At 43.4% G+C, this 21,707-nt stretch overlaps 1 protein-coding gene and 1 pseudogene across 1 annotated transcript; both read left to right on the plus strand.

Moving 5' to 3' along the window:
- The first annotated feature begins 1,538 nt into the window (after positions 1 to 1,538).
- Positions 1,539 to 12,483, plus strand: jdp2b (Jun dimerization protein 2b). Its single transcript, XM_008302318.1, has 5 exons — positions 1,539 to 1,656; positions 3,283 to 3,335; positions 10,412 to 10,629; positions 11,068 to 11,172; positions 11,388 to 12,483. Exons 3-5 carry the CDS (start codon positions 10,435 to 10,437, stop codon positions 11,577 to 11,579), a joined length of 492 nt encoding a protein of 163 aa, XP_008300540.1. The 5' UTR covers positions 1,539 to 1,656; positions 3,283 to 3,335; positions 10,412 to 10,434; the 3' UTR covers positions 11,580 to 12,483.
- A 3,537-nt stretch (positions 12,484 to 16,020) lies between these two features.
- On the plus strand, positions 16,021 to 20,899 carry LOC103372637 (leucine-rich repeat-containing protein 74-like; annotated as a pseudogene).
- The last annotated feature ends 808 nt before the right edge of the window (positions 20,900 to 21,707 follow it).

Here is a 21,707-nt window from a genome sequence, read left to right on the forward strand (position 1 = left end):
TCTTGGTTTTGGTCATAACAAAATCCCCAAATTGATTCCAGGAGTAACTTGAAAGTCCTGGTCGGGTGATCGTTACAGCTCGACTGTCAGATTATCACACCCCGGTCAGCCGAGGAAGGCAACGTGTTGGTTTGTTTGTCAATTAGCTGCTCACCTGAGATCTGATCACTGAGTTATTCACACACTGCCTGACATTAATTAGGGCACATCAGAGAGAATCGCATGTCGTCACTCAGAACTGAACTGCTCAGCTCGTTAGTCATGAGAAGTTAATCCTCTGTAAACCCTCCGATTAAAGGAAATAACTTTTATCAATGGGGTGGCTTTTCGTGCCGACAAAGGTGAAATTTCGCTGAAGCAAAAACCGTAAAGCTCCGTTTATTGATCTTCAAAGAAACCGTCCCGTTGATCTTGTGAAAACATTCCCATTGTGGCTTTACATATAAACCCCCATTTTTCGTAACACAGACACAATTTGCGCCGTGCCCGACACTCGAAAAACCTCAAACCCGCCCAATGGAAAAACCCCGAAAAAAGCAAAAATCCAACCCGGAACCGCGGGAAGAAAACCCCGGAAAAACAAGGAAAAGCCCGAACCTAAACCCGGTCAAGAACTCCAAGGTTCCAAAACGAAAAAGGCCTTTCGAGGCCAACGGAACCCAAAAAAAAAAAAGGGCAAAAAAGCTGGTGGGAATCAATAAAAGCATTAAAAACAAGGTAAAAAAAATTTCCGAAAAAGTGAAGGAATTTTGGGTCCAAAAGCAAGGCAAAAGGCCCCCCTTTTAAAACATAAAAAAAACAAACAACACCTGTCACTTGAACCAAATGGCCTGGAGTCCAAAAGACCCCCAAAGTCCTGAACAGGGTGAATATGTGAGGCATCCTGAGAGTGAATCTATAAATATAACTGAATTCAAGTACTCAGCTTGACTCTGGACTTTTTAAATAATGTACAATAAGCATTCTATGTGCAATGATCCAAATGGTATTAATATTATTATCACACGGTATATACAAGAGCAGAATGTATATGTATTTTTTAGATATATTTTCACATAAATACTTTATATTTTTTATGATATATTTTTGCTTTCCTACATCTTTAAGACTTTGATTGGGAGCATCTGTAGCAGAAAGCCTGTATTTCTGACTCTGAGGACCAGTAAATGCTGATCTGTCACTATTTCTGACATTTCTTGCCCCTGCTGACAAAACTCCAAATTCCAACATTTTATTTCGAGGATATAAATAACCCACCACGATGGAGCGATCTGTTCTATTCCTGTCAAACAAGACACCAAACCAGCCTGTTTACTGTCACTGTGACTTTATTTATTGACCCGTTTGTGGCCGTGGGCGCGCGGATCTCCGTCTGCGTCCCAGGTCGGGTTCTGAAAACTTTCCTGCAGCTCGCTCTGTGTATGTTTTCTCGGTTGCTATGGGTGGAGCAAACAAAGCCGTGTGTCTTCGGCCCTCCTCTCACATTATTTTCATCCATGCTTACGTCTGGGACAGCAGTTCCGCATTCCTGAGCGCTCACAGCCCAGCTCGCTACTTAAACGGGCTGATGCAACGACCTCACTTAGTCCCAAAACCTACATCCGAGTCCCGCGATTGTCCCATTATTACTGCGGATTTGTTTTGGACGCACAACAGGTACGTGTTGAGCCGCTGTCTGTCTGTCTTTGTGCTAATAGTTAGCTAAACGTCGCCTTCATCTATTTGCATACATTTGTTGTTTTTTCGCACTTTTTCTGACTATACATTCACGTTTCTCTCCCAGCTCCTCTGCGCCATTTCTGTTTCTTTATATGTTGTCACTCGGTCGTCCTGGAAAGTGTGAGGCTTTTTTTTTTTTCTTTTCCGCAGTTTTTTTTTTTTTAAACTTTTCCTCTCACCGCAAATTTTGTTGCCGCGACCGTTAAGTCCGCTACTGTTGTTATTGTTGTTGTTGTTGCTGCAACTGTCGTTAGCAACTGTCGTTAACCGTTATTTGCGGAGCCCCTGCGCTAAATTGCGCCTCGTGTCAGGAGGTATTTTCATCTCGGGATTCTTCCTTTTCGGTGTTGCTAAACTCCAGCGTCGGTTAGCCGAGTGTTATGTAACGCCGGCGCACGCTGTGGCTGCGAGAGGAGCTGCTAGCAAGAGCTGCTCTGCTGCAGCAAGCTGCACCGAGTCAGCATCGGGTCTGCATCGAGTCTGTACCGAGTCTGTACCGAGTCTGCATCGATTCAGCACCGAGTCTGCAGGGCTCCAACCGTCTTCAACTTTGGTGCAGCTGTACAGTCAGATATCTGCTAGCTCGTCCAGACCCGTTCATATTAGCACTTTGCAAACATGCAGGACAGACAGCAGCCAAATCTGCAATGTGACTGCAAAGTAAAAGGGATCCTGAGATGCTCATGATCTTATGAAAACTGGCAATCACACTGTGAAAGACCACTGTGGTGTCTATAAATAGCTTGTAAAGGTATTCAGAATCAGAAACAGATTTATTGCCAGGTGTAGTTCACACAATAAGAGGAATCTGGTGCAACAATAAATATGGAGGAAGGTGCAATGTGCAAGATGAAAATATAAAAATAGCTTAAAAAAAATAAAAGTAGCTAAAAATAAAATAGTGCAAAGCAGAAGCAAAAAATATTGTGAAGAATTAAAGTTAAATTTAGTAATTTAAATTATTTAAATTCAATTTTATTTTTTTATTTTTATTTATTTTACATTCAATTTTTATTTTTAGCTACTTTTATTTTTTTTAGCTATTTTTATATGTTGTATCTTACTTATTTAATTTACAGTGGCATAAAACTGTAAAAAAAAAAAAAAAAAAAGAGGAAAAAGCAGAAATGCATCATGGATCTTTGTTGCTATTACTTGATAATTAACTTTATGTCAACTGTCACTTAACATGTTGATTCTTTTCTTCATTAATCGATTAGTTGTTTGATCTATTAAGTGTTGGAAATAAGTGGGTTTTTTTTTGGTCTGTAACCCAAAGAAATTTACTCTCACAATAGAAGAAGGAAACCAGAAAATATTCAGATTTAAAAGGCTTTTTCTTTTTTAAAAAAAAAATGCTCAATGTGAATAATCAACTATCAAAACAGTCGCAGATTAATCGTTTGCAATTAGTCGATTAATCGTTGTTGCAGCTCTAATGGGTAATTAATCAGTTGTGACAATAGTATTTGGTTAGTTTCCTGTCAGACTAATCATTGCTGCTCTAATAACCAAACCTCTGTTGTGATGAATCGTAATACGTGTCTCATTAACTCTCTGCAGCGTCCAAACAAAGTTGCATCATTGACAGAAGACGACTGACAAGTTTCCTCTGAGTAAGTATCGCGCACCGAAAGCAGATTTTGATGTCATTAATCACAAGTGCCTGCTTGAGTGTCGCCTACAGCTGCACTAAAACAAACAAACAAACAAACAAAACTTGGCTTCGAGAATTCACCTTGAAACACAACTGATGTAAATGAAGTGTGAAGTTTCCTTGGCAGCGTGTGAGTGCAGCCCAGGACCGTGTACTCAGATTGGCTTCTGATTGGGAATCTTTGCTTTGGCCCATCGTGCTGTGTGTTTAAGTGTATTTTTCTGGATATCGGATGATGAGGGGAAACTTGTGTGAGAGTGTGCAGGCCTCACATGTGAATTTGCATACTACCAGATAAACAGACTCCAGCACTGAACTCCTTTTTTTTGTCGCTACAGCAACTTTCCGGGTGAGATGAGCCAGTAAATAACACCCTGTTGTCCCCTTTAGAGTCTTTTAAAAGATTTACTCTTAACTGTGTGACACTAACTAAATCTAGTCCGGCTCCTTATCCTCCCTTGTTGGCGTGAAGGTTAGAGGCCAATCAGGGAATGGGAAATATGACTGGTAGGGATGGATTGTATGTGTGCGTGTGTGGTGGGGGTTTGTCACTTGCGAGTTCATAGGTTCAGCGTTTTCCTATATAGTGAGTGCATGCCCTTCAGCTGGTGCAGTGCGTGCTCTTACAAATATATGCCACGCAGGGGAAACTATTTCTGTGTGCTCTTTATATATGTTTCCTTTGTGTCTGTATCTGTGTTTGTGTGCGTCTAAGTGAATGAGCGTGTGTTACAGAGGGTTTAAATGCCCCAGCGCCTGCCCGGGCACATCCGTAGGATGGTTTCCGCATAAATGGAATGCTGCAGTGGATTAATGGGGAAGGGCTGGCGAGCCGACAAGCAGCGCAGGGCCGTCAGGGCTGAGAGGCTGGACGTGGGCGCACAGGGTTTATTTTAAGTAGAAATGCCTTCCAGTGCGTCTCTGGAGAGCTAGAATTGCCAAGCTGCACCCCAGTACACTGAATAGACAGCAGACGCATTGCAGGCGAGCGAGCCAACTATGCAACAGCTAGACTCAGTGGTACTAATACTAATGCTGGGGGAGCAGCTATTCACTGCTGTGGGTATCACATTATCAGTATCACATTGTAGTCCCCATAAGCCTTTCCACATGCTTTGTAAAAACAGTGTGTTAGGACAGACTAGATGTACACTGTGGAAGCAAACACCCAAATGTCCAAAGGTGTAACTGAGAGAAGGGGCATTAAAGCCAGTGTTTTTATAAAAAAGAGGTCCTTTTTTAAAAGGCCTTTACATAGTTATGATTTCCTGAATTTCTTTTGGAACTGCAGCCAGATTTCTGTGTTTGCACAAAAAACACTCCTGTCGCTAAATGTTGACCGAAACGTCGACCTTTAGCTCCCAGTCTTTGAGAGCAACAAAAGGCTTGAACGGCGCCGAGGCCAGGGCTCGTTCAACCACTCCGGCGTCTGCACCGTACGAGTGTCTGCTTGACGTGGGGCAGATGAGGAAATATCAGAGGACAAAGTATGAAACGGCGTTTAAGTGACAACCACACGTTACGTAATAATGGCGATTGCTTCAACAGACAGCATTAAATCTAATTTTCAGGACTCGGTTGGCCAATATCTTGTTATCAGGGATTGCACATCGCTTGCCTCGGATTTGTCATACAAGTGAACCCCATACATTTGAAAGGGCTTTTGTCTGCATTTTGTATTTTGATTCATTTAATCCATGTCTGAGCCAAGCCAAAGCTCTTTGCCACGCAGAGTCTAATCTTGACTTGCAACGTGGAGAAAAATAGTAACGTTATAATAATTCAACCAGGACCACCCAGATGCAGAATATAGATGTGTGACTGTTTGAATGGCGTGAAGCAGGCCAAGCAGGACTCCAGCCAATCATCACATAGTAACGTCTGAATGAAGGCAGCCACAGTCTTCGTGCTTTGTGCATATCTGCAGGTGCTTAGTGTTTGGATTGAACATTTTTCATTCTTAGGCTAAAGTCCACAATAAAATGCAGTAGTTAAACTTTCCTCTCTTGTGAAACTTCATTCTGAACAGACGATAACCGATTCCGTCCAGCTTGCTCACCGCTGAGACATACGGACGGTAACGGGAAGTCGAGCTCTGCCGACTACCGCTGCAGCTGAGGATCTCATCATCGTCGACGGTGCGGCAAAGTTAAATGTTCATAATTGCGTCGAATTGCTTCGGAAAGGTTAAATCGTCGTCGCATACGGAAACTTGAAAGGTTCCTTTTATCTGCGGCAGCTATTTAGCCCATAAGAGCATCCAACAAAGAAATGAAAGCTGAAATGAAAAGAGATCCTATTTTCTGTTGTGATAATCACTTCCACTCCCACACATGATCGGCCCGGAGTTCTGTGGTCAGAGATGACACCGGCACGATCAGAGCAACGGCCGCTATTAGTGCGTCTCCTCTGTTTCCGTGCCTGTGTCTTGTCTTGTCCCTCCAATGAAAATATAATGAGGAGTCGGAGGAATGTTGATACTGTATATTTGGACTGTCCTGTCCTCGAGGAAAGTCGGTGCCAAATTCCCCGGTTTCCTCAGAGGATTGCGAAAGGCTGTAACTCAACACACGGCCTGACTGAGTGCAGACGGTAATGATGATCGCTGAGACCTTGGCCGGAGATTGAGAGAGTGTGCCTTGGCCAGAGCATTCGCGCTCATTGCTCATTTTTTCGGCGCTCATGTGGAGCTGTAGAAGCTGTTTGCAAGAGTTTTGCAAGATGCTGGTGTGTGGCCCATGCAGTGCCTTATTCATCTAAAGTTAGACTTTAATAAAGTACGCTGACAAATAGTGGTCGAATAGCATCTTGAAAAGCGCGCATGTCTTTCCTGTTGTGCCACGATCCAGTGATTTAAAGTTGAGCACCAGAATTTCACTTTGTGTTTTGGGCGAAGGTGAATTAGCACGCAAAGTCTTTTGACTCCAGCTTTCAGTCACAGAAATGATTTCGCTGGTAGAAGTTAGTGTGCTTCTTTTCAAAAAGCAACAGCATGTAAAGGTAATGAGCAGCTTTTGAAAGGCCCTTTAACCCCCCTCGCCCTTCTCATTCACCGTCTCTATAAGGAATGAGGATAATAGGGCCTCCAGTCGTCCTGCTGGCTATTGGTAAGGGCCTGAATTCCTCAGCGCTGCTAATTGCTCTCAGGAAATGGACACATTTGGTCGAGCTGAAGACAGATAGAGTAAGTGAGCAAAGAAACCAGAGAATTGTACACATATATATATATATATAGGACACGCCGCCGCCTGCATGTTTCCACATAGGAACCCCTCACATGCACCCTCTCTTCACACACACCTCCTGCTAAACCGCCACGCACATGCAGTTAGATTAGCTTTGGGCTGACGCCAGAACCTGCGTTGAGTTCGGTCCCGTATTTCATAACTAATACATGACATTTCCTGCTCCCCGCCCTTGGCTTCAGCTCGTCTCCTCTCAGTTAGCCCCGAGAGCTAGCTGTGCCCACACTGCTGCCGGGGCTGTGTAGGTGTCTTTGTTTGAGGCCAGTGTGGGCCTAAAAGCTGTGGCACTGGCTTTTCTGCTTGACTGCAAAAGCACAGTAACGGCGTTGCATCATCAAACGCTGACCACTAATCCTCGGCTGCAGGCTGCTGCTGACAGAAAAAAAAAAAGAGAGAGAGAGAAAGAAAAATACCCGTCTTTTGAAAAATGTAAAATTCACTTTGACTCATGCTTTTGGGCATAATTACACCCTGCAAGACATGCATCAGCAAACTTTCCCTGTGTTGTACAGATGAGACTTTTTTTTTTGAGAGAGAGAGTTTCATGTCTTAAGGCTTGAATGGGTGTTGAATTTGCAAGGGGGATTTTCAGACACTTGTGTGGCGGCTGAAGAAGACGGAACAGATTAAACACAACAAACTCTCCACTCAACTTAAAAGCCAGGTTTAACTCGCGAGCGAGACGCGTCGAGCGCCTGTTACGTGTCGTAGTTTACAACGGCACTAAATTGTCTGGAATGGCGTGTAACTCACTTTTACGTCTTGTAATTGATAGGTATCTCGCTTCACGCGCCGTTTCACCTTTGTTTTAGAGGCCGCTGGCAAAACTAACGCTGTGGGATTTTGATTTGTGTCATCTGATGTTAAGCAGAAAAAATATGTATGTTTATATACTGAGAGTGTATGCACGTCTGTGTGTGTGTGTTCAACGGCGTGTTTCAACAAGCCGCACCAAGGAATGGGGGCTTTCCTTGCAATGTCTGACAGAGCAGGATTCAATTACAGTGTGTTGCATAGGAGCCAGGCTAATAGACAAAATAAAATTACTCTTGAAGTGACATTTTTTTTTTCCTTTCTCTGTCTGTTTTCTTTGACAAATTGTGTTTGTCCAGGTTGGACCCTAATTCCAGTCTGTAAACTGGCCCTGAGTGTCTGGCCAGCTCGGATATTGGACTCCATTTTGGCTCTGAAAGCGATTTGCTCAGGCCCTCGTAATGGGTGCTTCAGTTCCTGTGGCTGTTCTCTCGGCCCAGGGGTTAGTTTGGATTGCAAATGTTAAATTCCATCGCAGCTCCTGATCGGCAGACGCCAAAGCGAGAAAACTCATATCACAGTTTTTGGTCACACATCTTCTGCTCACGTTGGCCTGATTTCTGAATTCATTCCCTGAGATATACACACGTGTAGTTACTGTAAAATCAGCACATCAGTCACAATCAATGCTATTGTCTGTGCTGCCTCCCTCTTAGACAGCCTCTCTGCAGAGTGAGAAGGCCTTAGCACCTTCCACTCTGCTACACCTCTCCTGGGAGTTTCAGAGAGAAGGAATTTTGTCTGAGAGAGATTTTTTACCAGGGCTGTCTTGTTCCTTTCCTCTCCAGCAAAAACAACAGGCTGCTGCCAAGTGCAGTGTAAATGGGAGTATACATACAGTGGGAGAGGGGGAGGGAGGGGCAGTCAGGATTTAAGTAATAAAATGCCTCATGAGACACTGGCTCCACACACCAACTTGTCCTTGAGTGAATAAATGATGACTGAAGGTGGTGGGGATCAAGTCGAGAGGAGCATGAAGATCAACTGAAAGACTTTGGAGTGCACATGTGCAGCATCTGTCTGTAACAAACTGTGATGTCAGCGTTTGTGGCTAAATGTGACAACAACTGTGTATAGTTGTACAACTGCTTTGGACCTAATTGGTTTTTGTTTGTGCCTCATCACGACTGGTGATTAATAAGTTATGATGCAGGCAAGACAGTATGCGAGAGATTTATGTCGAAATCGTTCTGCACAGAAGCGACGCCATTCCTCCTCAGTATTGATTCGCCGATTTGGTCTCCGCCACGCACGACAGTGAACTCCGCTGCGACTGTAAAAACACTTTAGGACCAGCCCATAAGCAGGGTGGAGTACATTAGAATAGAGTTACATAACTCTGCTTTTTTCATTACCTCCTCTACGGCCTTTGTAATAGAGCGAGCCTCTCAGCTCTGCAAAAAGACAGAAAAACTTGGTATAACTTTCAGTACCGTCAGCCTGTCAGCCAGTCACCCACCAGCAAAGTCAGCTGTTTTTGCAGCACCTCACAATACACGTCTTTGTTGGTTCCATATGAGAGGAGCTTTGTTCGGTTTGTGCCCAACCTGTAGAGGTTCAGCTACAGCCGAATGCTCAGGAGGCGACTGTGAATTAAGCTATTAATGTCAGCGTTACATCGATATCGTCTGTCTTTTTAAAACTCCGTGTAGCTTCGGGTTTGGCTGGTAATCCCATCTGGCGTCAGCGGGCCAAAGTTATTGAAGTATCAGTTGTTACGTTGCATCAAGCATGCAGGAATTTGGTAAAAAAAAACAAATGATATCCACCCAATGATTCGCTCTGTGCAGCGTTCCAGCTCAATGTTTTCCTCCATCACCCGTCCATCGCTGTCTTCCATTTCTTTTATATCATTGCGTTCATTTTTCTACAATTCCTATCTGACTTTTCCTGAATTCATTGGTCTCACTCTGCTTCTCCTCAGAGATCGAAGGGATGGGCAGGGTTGAGTCGGTTCATGTTACACTGTTCTCATCTGTAACATTTGTTTTTTATTTGGCCATCAGACGTTTTCCAACTCTCGGTCTTACAGTAATTAGAGAGACGTCTTAATTCTCCAGCCACTTCCTTTATGCCTGCACAGCTTCTCCCTTTCCTCCTCTCTGTCCCTCATTCCTCCCTGATTACATTAAAAAGCGCTGTGGTCAAACCCTCTAAACTACCCTAAATTGTTGAGAGAGGGTGGTGATGGAATGCGTGAGCGTTACCCGCTCCGTTTTTGACACGAACCCTTTAGATACCCTTTGAATCCTCTTCGCAAAAAAAACTGAATGAAAACACCAAAACCACTCGGTGAATTTATCAGAAACACAAGCGTAGCAGTCAGGCAGAGGGCTTTCATGGCTTCCCTTTGCATGTGTAGCTACAGAGATGAGTGTGTCGCTACTGACAGTGTGAAGTTTGTTTTTTTTTTCCCTCTTCGCCGGTTGCTGACTAAGAAGATAACACAGCTGTCAAAGCTGTCAACTCTGAATGCATTCTTGGAAACGGCAACCTATATTTACAAAGATATTTGATGACAAGGACAGAAGACAGTAAATCATCTTTTTGGGGAGGAATGCCAAAACTGTAACATCATAATAGAGATAAAAGGTGCTCTGAGATGGCTGCCATATGATGAGTGTAAATCCACAGCTTATGCTATCAGCAGTGTACGAGAACGGAATGTAAATCAATACAGAAAACCCCCATTAATTATAAAAAATAGAAATAAATGGAACTGTGCCATGTGTTTCAGTACTGGAGATCTAAAGTCCTGCACAGTTTTTCAGAAGTGGGATTTAATAAGCTAGTTTGTTTTAGGACAGAAGGCAGTGAAAAGCATTTAAAGAGGTGTTCACACTTTGCTTGCTGCTGTATTTCTAAAAAAGCGGCACTGAATTTTCATCGTCAGCGAGTTCTTTCTCGGCTTGATTCTCTCATCCTAATCGCGTCCTCTCTTCCTCTTTTCTTTCTCTCTCTCTCTCTCTCTCCACAGCGGCGGTGGTGGCCGAGTCGGACATGATGCCGGGACAGATACCTGACCCTTCGCTGGCGGCGGGCTCCCTGCCCAGCCTCGGCCCGCTGGCGGGCATCTCGGCCACCACACTTACTGATCAACTCAAGCTGGCCGACTTCCGCCAGCTGGGCACCATGCTGTCCCCGCTGCATTTCCTGGGGAGGCTGGGGAAGAGGCCGCTGGCCATCAAGACCGAGGTGAGGAGGAGGAGGAGGAGGAGGAGGAGGAGGAGGAGGAAGGAGAAGAGTGTGTGAAAGTTGTACATTAGGTCACGGAGGGACGTTCAGCGTGTTTAATGCTCCGTATCAAGGCAGGTTGGATCCGTTTCTGCTCACATTTGTCATTAAAGAACAGAACAGTTATACTTAATACACACAGCAACCATTCTGACTTATGTTTGCAATCTGAATTGATTGTAGGAATAAGAGAGAGCGGTTAAGAATGACTGAATTGACTTTATATTTAGGTGCCAGTTGCTCTATGAAATGTAAATGTCCTCACAGCAGACATTTTATATATAAATACACACTTTCTCTGTTAATTAATAGGCTATAATAGGGATTGAAGAATAAAATAACTACATCAGAACAGTAAAATACGCCTGTTTTTATATTAACACTGCATTTTATTTTCAGATGGATGAAGATGAAGAAAGGAGGAAACGGAGACGAGAGAAAAACAAGGTAGCAGCAGCGCGATGCCGAAACAAAAAGAAGGAACGGACCGACTTCCTTCAAAGGGTGAGTTCATGACTCAGCACTGCATGTTTATAAGTAGAAGAGGAGCGGCTCAGGCTGGGAGCCCACAATAAGTCAACTTTAATGAACCGGAACAGCTAAATTCTGTTTAAACCGTTCTACATAACACGATCAGGCTAATGCAAGCCTGGTTTAGACAATCATCAGTCCTACACCTGCGGGATTTGAAGTCACAGAAACTCTACGTCTCTTTCCAGGAATCTGAGCGTCTGGAAATGGTGAACTCAGAGCTGAAGGCCCAGATCGAGGAGCTCCGTATGGAGAGGCAGCAGCTGATGGTGATGCTCAACCTCCACCGGCCCACCTGCATCGTGAGGACCGACAGCGTCAAAACACCGGAGAGCGAGGCCAACCCCCTGCTGGAGCAGCTGTCCGCCGAAACCAAGTGAAACCGGGACACCAGGGACGCAGAGTCCCTGAAGTCCGAACTAGCACCACCGTGGCTGCCATTTAAATGCAAGCATAACTGGCAATAGATTTCTAAACAAGCACTTGAGCTCCAAGCTGGAGACTTTTGGAGACTCTGCCCAAAGATCTGAGGTCATGGGGCTTCCTCAGTACTGCTACATGAGCTGGCTCTGTCCATTGGAAGACTGGAAATCCCCAGTTTCATCTCCACATTAAGTGTTGTCGTTGACACCCGCTGTGCCTAGTTGTGACTTCAACCATCTCTACGTAAAGGGACCAATGGAAACAGTAGAGTGCGACAGGAAACAGCGCTGAGGACTCACACTAATATCAATATGGTGCTCTGTTACAAAAGCCCTGAGTAGATTGTGTGGCATTGTTTCAATGCAGAGACCCACAAAGGCTTAGTGTTCTGCAGTTTTCCTATGTATGCTAGTTGAAATATACAGGTGTAGAGTTTTTTGGATACAATACTCAATACGAATACACCAGATGGAGGAGTGTTTTTTTTTTTAATGTTGATTTCTATACCCTGCCTCGACGATGGCAGTTACCGGTTGATCCGATTTGTGGTGACGCTGGCGTCATGAAAAGCACATATACACAAAATGTTTACACCCTTATTTTTTTGGACTTGTTGTCTGTCCATTATTGTACTTGTTTTATACTGCTTTGTATACATAAACATATATGAAATGCTTGTTAATCACTTGATGTGATTTGTCTTTTTCAGTCTTTCCAGTCTGTCATGTTGCGCTGTCAAACAGCTGTGAAAACAAGCAGAAATCTCTTCAGCTGAGCAGTATTTCAGTGTCTGTTCTGCACCTGTATCTATGTATGAACTCTGATACCCTGAATAGATTAAATTTTATTTTCTAACTACAAGAAGGAGATCAACATTGCTTTCTCTCTTCCCCCCTTCCACCACCCCGCCAACTCTCTCAGACACGCAACATGGGGCATTTACTCCGGTGAAATGAATCCGAGTCCTTGTGTTTGTTCCTCGCAGTCATGACACTAAAACTATCAAGTGACAAAAGTTGTGCAATCATGTTTGCTTCAGCCGAGGCTTGTTGCCAAAATCAGGGCTTTACTTTCATTTGCACAACTCTGAAAAGGTCATTCATGCTTTTATTTCTCTCGGGCCGACTACTGTGGCTCCCTTTGTTGGAGGCTCAGCAGGAGAAACAACTCCCATCTGCTGACAGAACAGACAGTTGCTGACAGCGTTTCAGCTAACTCGACCACATATCACTCCTGCGCTGACTGCCGATCGCTGGCAGCCTCTGCGTTGTGTTGCTGCCTTTAAAGAAAAACCTCACTGTTACGAAATGATTATGTTTTTGTTTTGCACATTAAAGAGCATGTTGTACGATTGTTTCTAGTTGGAGGAAGTAGGAGAAATTACAGACCCATATCCTCTATTACACTCACTGACATTTTAATACAGAAAACCCGCTCGCTGGATTTAAATAGGTAAACAACATCACGTACATACAGCAATGCTAAAGCAAAAATGCTGCAGAGATTCTGCACCGAAAGCTTTCGTATTGTATGTACAGTTAAGCCCACAAATATTCATACCCATGCTGAATTTTAATTTATAGGAAGTTTTTATTTGGCCGATAGGTTTCTTCTGGTTTTAAAGGAAACAAACAAAATTGTGCAAGATGTTAAAAGTGAATTCAAATGATCCAAACCCTTCCTCAGTACTCAGTAAAGCCTTCATTTGCCACCCCAGCAGTATTCTTGTAATTGCCAACAAGCTTTTCGAATGTCTCCTCTGGGGTTTTGGACCGTGTCCTCGAGGTTGGAAGGCTTCCTCGTCATTGTTCTGATTTTCAGTTCCCTCCGCAGGCTCTCACTGCGAGTCTTGACTCCGACTGGGCCGCTCCAGTGTGTTGATGCTGTTTTTTGTTGATCTTTTCTTCACCAGGTTGTCTGCATGTTGTCCCGTTGGAAGGTCCAGTGCTGCCCAAGGACCAGAAAAAAACACCTACTTTTCTTATGATGATGTTTTACTTTGAAAAGGTTGTCTGGTCTGTTGGCTGAAAAACATCCCCAAAGAATTACAGCAACATGATTAACCGTGGGGATGACGTTCTCCTTTCTCTTGCTCAATGGAAGCCACGTCTCTGTGTCCAAACAGCTCCATTTTCATCCCATCTGACCCCAGGCTTGATGAGCAAAAGCTCTCTTCTTGGTCCAGGTAAGCTTTTGGCTTTGTGTCTGTCTTAGAGAAGAGCAGTCCTTCTTGATGGGTGTCCTTGTGCAGCATCTGTACCAAAGCTGCTCAGATTCATCTGGATAGTTTGGAGGTGATCCCTGGATACTTCTTGGCCTACTAGTCTTGTCTGTGCAGGGATCATTTTTGCCTCCCTACCACACCCTTTGAGATTTTTCACAGTGTGGAACTCCTTGTAAGCTTCGCGCTGTGGCCACTGGCACTTGGAAACACTTGGATTCTGCTTCATAGTCTCGCTCAGAGTCGTGAGCAGCCTCAGTGTGCAGCTCTCTGCCAGTGATGGACTCTAATAGCAAACTCGTCAAGTTCTCTGATATGCTGTTGACTTGTAACTGACTGCTGTGGAAGTGCTGCATCAGCTGTTCTCCAGTTACAGTCAAGATTCAAGATTATTGTCTCAGGCGTTGGAAATTTGTCTCAGGCTATTTCACCCATGTTCCAACACAAGCAGACACAAACAGGGAAAACAGAGGTAATAGACAGAATAAATAAATATATGCATACACCAAGTAAAAGCAGAATAAAATGAATATCAGACTCTAATTTCATGAGACATGACACTTCAAAAGAAACAAACAAAAGAAAGCTGTAGAACATGGTGTTAATTATCATGAGGGACCATTGGGAATTATAAAGAAGCTGCAGATTTTGCAGAATTGGTGCCACGTTCAAGTGCTTCACGTATTTTAGGACATATTTTTAGTGAAAAAAAGAAAAAAAAATCATTTACATTCACTAAATTTCTTAGCATCATTTGACACTTGTGTAAGTCATTTCCAACCAGAAGAAACCCACTGGTCCAAAAAAAGAAAAAAAAGAAAAAAAAAGAAAAAAAAGTTAAGTAACGATCCAAATTCAGCATGGGTCTGTATGCCGGTATACGGTCAACGGCTCCATCTAGTGGACACCTTCATGAACTACATTAAATCAATCTCTTTACAAGAATATGTTTCAATGCCACTTTATACACATGGTCAAAAGCGCTTTAACAGAAAAACAAATGTGGTTAATTTAGTTGGGTTGTGTTTTGGTTAATTTTGTAGCGCTGTGGCCAATTTTGTAGTGTTGTGGTTAATTTTGTAGTGTTGCGGCTAATTGTGTAGTGTTGTGGTTTATTTTGTAGCACTGTGGCTTATTGTGTTGTGTTGTGGCTTTTGTTTTGTTGTGACACTCCTGGGCCACCGTACCCTCGGGCTTTTACACAAAGAAATAGTGTGAAACAATGCACTCATCATGAAAGAAAATAGTGATGTTGTCCATCAAATTAAACAGCAGAACCTGGGCTACAAGAACATATCAGCCATTTCTACATGCTCCAAACACAACTCAAACACCAACTAAATCAATTACCAAGTATGGAAATGACATAGCGCCACCAAGTCAACCCACTCGCCACATTTCTGGCTCTAGCTTTGGTACTTAATGCAAAATACACAAACAACACCTCAACCACAGATTCCAAACACGTCCACCAAAGCTCTCTGAGATCAAAGCATCAGCGAGAAACAACCCAAAGAACAACAAAAACCCAAACCGCTTCATCAAACTGTAGTTGTAAAATGTCTCTTACCTGAGCTGTTTTGCCGTGAAAAGTTTGTTTTAAATCCACAGCGGAATCAGTTAGTACTACTTCCTGTGTTACACTGAAATCACTCCGGGCGGCTTTTAGAGGCTTCCTCGACCGAGGGGAGGTAGCTAGTACACACTAGCTCAGCAAGCGGCTCGTCAACAAGATGGCCTTCTGCTGATTCTGATTGGCTAAAAGTGCTGTCAATCTCATTTTGGTGGCTATTGGTATATTCTATTGGCTCGAACGATTCGAAGGCGGGGTCAATCACTGAAATCGACCAATCCATGACGGAGATTGAGCCTTGAACAACGGAGGAGCTTCACAGCAGCCTGATTAGCATCACGCACAGGAGTGTAGCACAGAGAGGTCTGGCTGAATGTTCAAAAAACTAAAAACAAAACAAAACAAAACAAAAAAACTGCTGTGTTTGCATGTATTGAACACAAATTTAGTTGGTTTTTATTCACCCCTGGCTTTAACTTAACAACAGCAGTGGACCTCATGACTTTGTATAAACTGAGCTGATGGTGTAAACACTGTATTTATGCTCTTCCTATAGTTTTCTTTACCAACAAGCTTATCTCACCTGCCACAGTCTTTTAACGCAATGGATGAGCTGGGGGAGAAGAAGAAGCCTTCTGATCAGTCAGTCCAGTCCACAGAAGTCCAGGATCAGATGGAGGTCCAGGCGAAGTCCATCCAAGACCAAGAGGGGGGCAGTAGTGATGAATGGGACACAGATCTGGAAGCAGATGGTATAGTAGTGACCATCCATCCATCCATCCATCATCTATACACCGCTTAATCCTCACTAGGGTCATGGGGGGCTGGAGTCTATCCCAGCTGACTCAGGGGGAAGGCAGGTTCACCTGGACAGGTAACCAGTCTATCACAGGGCTACACTTAGAGACAGACAACCAAGCACACTCACATTCACACCTACTGACAATTTAGAATCACCAATTAACCTCAGCATGTTTCTGGACTGTGGGAGGAAGGGTTTGATCAGACAATAACAAAAAAAGTTGGCAGCTCCTTAAACGTACAGCTTAGGGCAGAGCTGTTGTTTTGGATTGGATGAGATTTCACAGGTAAAAATAGTTTGTTTTTAATGATTAGATTATAGTAAAATATTTAGGAACAGCTGTTTAGTTGAACATTGTCCGGAGGTTTCGTGAATGCTGGGCACAAATTTAAATCCAATTCAGGGAAAAATGAGCAATTTAAAAACTTTAGCTCAGCGGGCTAAACTTAAAAAAACTCACGACTTAAAAAGTAATTAGTTAAAAAAAAAAAAAAAAGAATATCCATGATGGATCTGGGAGGGTTAGTTGCGTTGGCATGGATTGACTCAGAGAGAGAAATGTAGAGAGAAAGATTACTTCCTGGTATCATCTTCAGTATCTCCAGTGATTTGTTTGACAAGTAATTTCTTTCTTTCTGGAGCATGACACTGTTGTCACCTCGAGCTGGCGCACAACTCCGTCAGGCAGAAGGAATGCACCATCTGATGGAGATTCTTCAAACAAACACCACCATCCAGAGTCCAGTAGCTATTCTCAAACTGTCACACTAAATACTTATATATGTATAGAGAGAGTTTACTTTATCTGCTTTAAACTGCAAAAGGATTTTGGATATTTAAGTATACCTCAACTACACTAACACACTTTTTCATCTCAAAAATGACTTCAGAATCTCTCCAACAACAACCTGGGCTGTAAAAGAGCTGAAATCATCTCCAAACTGCTGTCAGACAATCGTTACGTCAAATCCATCAAACTGTCAGGTGCTCATTTAAGTCTTCCACCTCTCAAGATTCTTTCTTTATTGTGTATCACGGTAGTGCAGTGGACATTATAAGGAGAAGAGAAGTAGAAATAAATCCCTCTCCCCTTGTTCTCCCGGGAAATGACTTTGATGATTCTGCTGTTAAATACATAGCGGATGCTTTAAAGGTGAGTCCAAAGTGCTGAATGAGTATTTGAGCTCCTGTGCACTTCCCATGTTCACATAATGAATCAAGTAACTGTCATATGTAAATGTGCCAAGAGCTTCAACGTGTTCTTTCTTACCTCATAGGGTAACTCCAAAGACTGGACCTCAGTCGCAACAAATTCTGGGGAACAGGAGGAGAACACCTGGGCCACATGTTAGGTACAGTAGTTCACTTCTGACTGTGGGGGAAAGTCACTTCTGATGCAGGATTCTTGGAACGAACACACAGATGTAACCTTGAAATCTGAAGCAAACAACCTTCAATCACAGAGTCCAAACGAAATCTGAATTCTCTTCAGTTTCTTTGATAAATATGAACTTTAATGATACCACAGCTGTTGTACATATTTTACCATTTTTCAAAATTAGTAAGAGAAATTCAAATATGTTGTGCAGACTTTCCTACATGTGCTTGATTATTCTAATCACCTCAACAGAAACGTGGGCTTACTTGTTCATTTACTCATTTGTATGAGCACAACAATGGAGGTGTTACAAGAGCAACGGGCACCACTGAGTCTGTTGTGACCGTTTGAATTGGTTTCTTCTTCTTCAAAGAATTCAATATAGATATTGAAGAGTTAAATCTGAGATGGTGTGGTCTTAGTAAGGACAATGCTGTGGCTCTGTGTGCCGGCCTGAAGGTGACAAAACATCACACAGTGTGTATTTAACACTGTTGGCCCCTCTCGTTTCCCTTTCCTCAGTCGAACCCGACCCTGAAGCAGCTCGACCTGAGGCGCAACAGTTTCGGCAGCACTGGGGCAAGTGCTGAAGCAAAACAGCACGCTTGTGATGCTGGACCTGAGCGGTAACGGGATAGACGACGAGGCTGTGACGCTGCTCTGCCAGGACCTCGCCTCCAATAACACCCTCTGAGTTCTCAAGGTGAGCGAACAAAAGGGTGGTTTCCTGGGGTGATGTTATTATGAAAGATTTGCTGGTGTTAAATTACTGCACTGTGCTTTTTTCAGCTTTCCGATAACCCCATGTCACACATCGGAGCTCAGATGTTGCTCCAAACTATTGTGGTCAACACGGAATCAGCAGTCGAGGATGTTCTCTGTAAGTGCAACAAAACAGTTTCGCTTTTGCTTGCATTGCTGCGAAAGTCCCGATATATATACAGTATATATATATGTGCATGTGTGGGTGCAGGAGGTGTTGGTGCGTGAGGCCTTCGGTTGAGCTGCTGGAAAAAGCCCGTCAGAGGCGTCGTCCTGCTCTCACTGTCCAGTACGGTGCCATGAACATCGTCACCAAGAACTTTTCTGCCCTCTCGGTCTTCAAGGTCAGTGCTGGAGAAGAGAAAGAAAAGTGGTGACGGGAAGACGTTTTTAAAAGTTCACACGGTATTCTAGACAGATGGAGGTACACGTGTGTTCTTACAGTAATAATAAATGTTCATACAAAGCCCTTTTCAAGCTTCACCACGAGGGCCTTTCCAGGATCGGGGATTTGCAGAAAATGAGGAGCATGAGAGCATAAATATCTGTGGCACGGAGCCAAGCAGACGTGCAGCAACACAACAAAAGACAGTAAAATGTGGATCAAAGACCTGATCTCATATGTGAGGTTTAAGTAAACCACATAAACAAACAAGATGCAGATAAAGACGAAGACAGATGGATTCATATAGAGATAAAGACCACTTAAAGAACAAACTCTTAAGTTAAAGGAGAGAAAAGTTAAAGATGAAAGTGCAGATAAAAAAACAGGAATGCTGGATTTGAAACAAGAACAATTAAAATTTGTAAAAGAAGCACAATTCAATAAACGTACAATATTTTTTTCCCCACTCAGTACTAGTGAAGCTTTAGTTGTTTCCAAATGTGAAATAATCTGAATTCTTTTTCCTAGAAATTCCTCGAAGAGCAAAATTCGAGCATTATGGGTTTCTTCCAAAATCTGGACAAAGAAGGAACTCTGAAGGTCGGCAACTCTGCCTTCAGGAGGCTGTGAAGGTCTGGCTAACGGCTTCATACACTGTTCAATGCACCTCCTGAGTGAATACAAAATCATTTCAACATGCTGCAGTAGCTGCTCACGCACAAATGAGCGACAGAGAAAATGAAATTATGTGTGCAGGAAGCTGGCGTACCTCTGGACGGGCATCAGCTCCAATATCTGGTCAGGAAGTTTGACCTGAAGTTTACAGCCACCATCGCCTACAGGTTGGTCTGGCAGCTGGATCATTAGAATAATAATCTGTTTTTTTGTTTGTCAAGAAATTTGTAAGTGTTTTCCGGTGCTTTTTCCAAGCAATCATTTGGATGTAGTTTAGTTGAAGTCAGAGCAACTTCATCATTTATTGTTCTGTTCAAATGAGCTGGAAACAGACAAACGTGTGGACCGTCAGACGGTCATTTGATGCTGAACTGTTTTTCTTTGTTGCAGTGATTTTGCCAACCTGTAACAGACACGGAGACGTACGCTATTACCAACACGACTGTATGTAGCAGCAGATGAGACGCATTCAAATAAGGGTTCATACCTGATTTTGTCCTTAAGGTGTCAGTAGTGTGGCTTCAACATCCAGCACCCTTACAACTCCGACTAAAGCACAATTTTACAATTTTTTGAAAATGTAATAATGGAAACGCACCAACCTGGAAGTATTGTGCAGCCCTGACAGGTGTATCCAAACAGCAGCTTCCTCTGACGTCAGCGACAGCCTCCCTCTGTAGTTCTTAGCTCAGCCCTTATCTGTCCAACCCACTGTGTGCACTTGAACCTCTGACACCAACCAGCTGCACCGACCTCAGCGCTGTCAGCTGTGTCTGGGCCACAGGGTCCTCCGCCTCATTCTCTCCATCCAAAATAATCTTCTGGTATGACAACAGAACAAGAGGTGGAAGAAAAAGAGAGCTGGCGTCCATATCAAAGGGCCGAGGGGAGCGAAAGAATAGGGCCAGATGCAAGCTAGTTGTTTCGCCACATCGGGTAGATTTGAATGAAACTGCCTGTAAAGGAAACGGCACACTTATGAATATACATGTGCAGCATTACTTATGCAGGATTATAAAGGCCGCGCTGCTGAATTGTCTCAAGGTGTGATGTCCAGCAGTGCAGTCGGTTCCTGTCAGGTGGGTTTAGTGGAAACCTCAGAGGAGACGACGACACGAAGCGCCGTCTCACCTGAGTGTGTTCGTCACGTCATCTGTAAACAGCTTGACGACAGGAGAAGACAAATACCCCATTTAATGAATTAATATCCTCCAGCTTCATATCACCAGCCTGTATGTAAACACAATATTAAGACTACAGGTCTGCAGAGGAAACAATATGCAGTGGTAAGTTTCCTAGCTGTAAAATAAATGTGAAGGACCTGCTTGATTAATAATAAAGATGCATGTACGAGAAGCAAAAGTTTCATTAGATGAGCTGCAGCCTCCAACAGGCTCCACCTGCATTAGTCTTGCTTCTTTCACCTTCATCACCGTCTTCTCTTCCTGGACCCTCCAGGTAGATGGTCTTCTTCAACACAAGTGCTGACCTCCATGCCAGCGTCACTGTTCCACGGTCACTTTTGGAGAAGCAGTCAAAGTCTTTAAAATCTCCTCTTGTTCATCATCTTCCTCCCCGGCTTCTTCGTCTGAGGAGCTCGTCCACGTGATGCCTGTGGAACTGGAGAATCTTCCACATGATGAACTTCAGTAAAGCTACGACATCATCTTCATCACCAGTTTGGTCCACGTCACTCAGAACTTGTTTCAAAGGGATGGTGATGCAGTCTGTCTTCTCTTCCATCAGACTGAATGTCCTGTAACCTGCATTCAGACAACTGAAGTACCATCATCGTTCATAAAAGGAACCAGGAAAACTTTTATGGCTTTTGCAAAGATGTGCCACACTTGGTAAAACTGGTGTTTATGTGAAATGAGGCGACACGTTCTCACCCTGATGTGCACCAAGACAGTCTGAGTCAGAAACAAAAGCTCGTAGATTTGAACCCACATTAGTTTTTTCTACATTGTACATTTAGCCAGTAGAGAAATCCCAGACTTTGCTGACTAAATTCCACATGAACTGTGTAACATAAGAGGATTGGTCGTTAAAATCCAGCGATGTTTATCATCTTCTGCAAGTTCACCTGCAGACAGGTATTGACATCACAGATTGTCTAACTGATGAGACACATATGCTGGACTCCTTAAAAAATAAATACACAGAATGCACCAAAACAAGAACATGTCAGGAGCTGGAGAGATGGACAGTAAACACAGGACTGGACGGGTAAAGCTGCACTATAAACCCTGCAATAAATACATGAGTTTGAAAGTTTTATGTCAGAGA

Source organism: Stegastes partitus, unplaced genomic scaffold (assembly GCF_000690725.1).
Source record: "Stegastes partitus isolate 25-593 unplaced genomic scaffold, Stegastes_partitus-1.0.2 Scaffold1794, whole genome shotgun sequence".
Taxonomy (NCBI): domain Eukaryota; kingdom Metazoa; phylum Chordata; class Actinopteri; family Pomacentridae; genus Stegastes; species Stegastes partitus.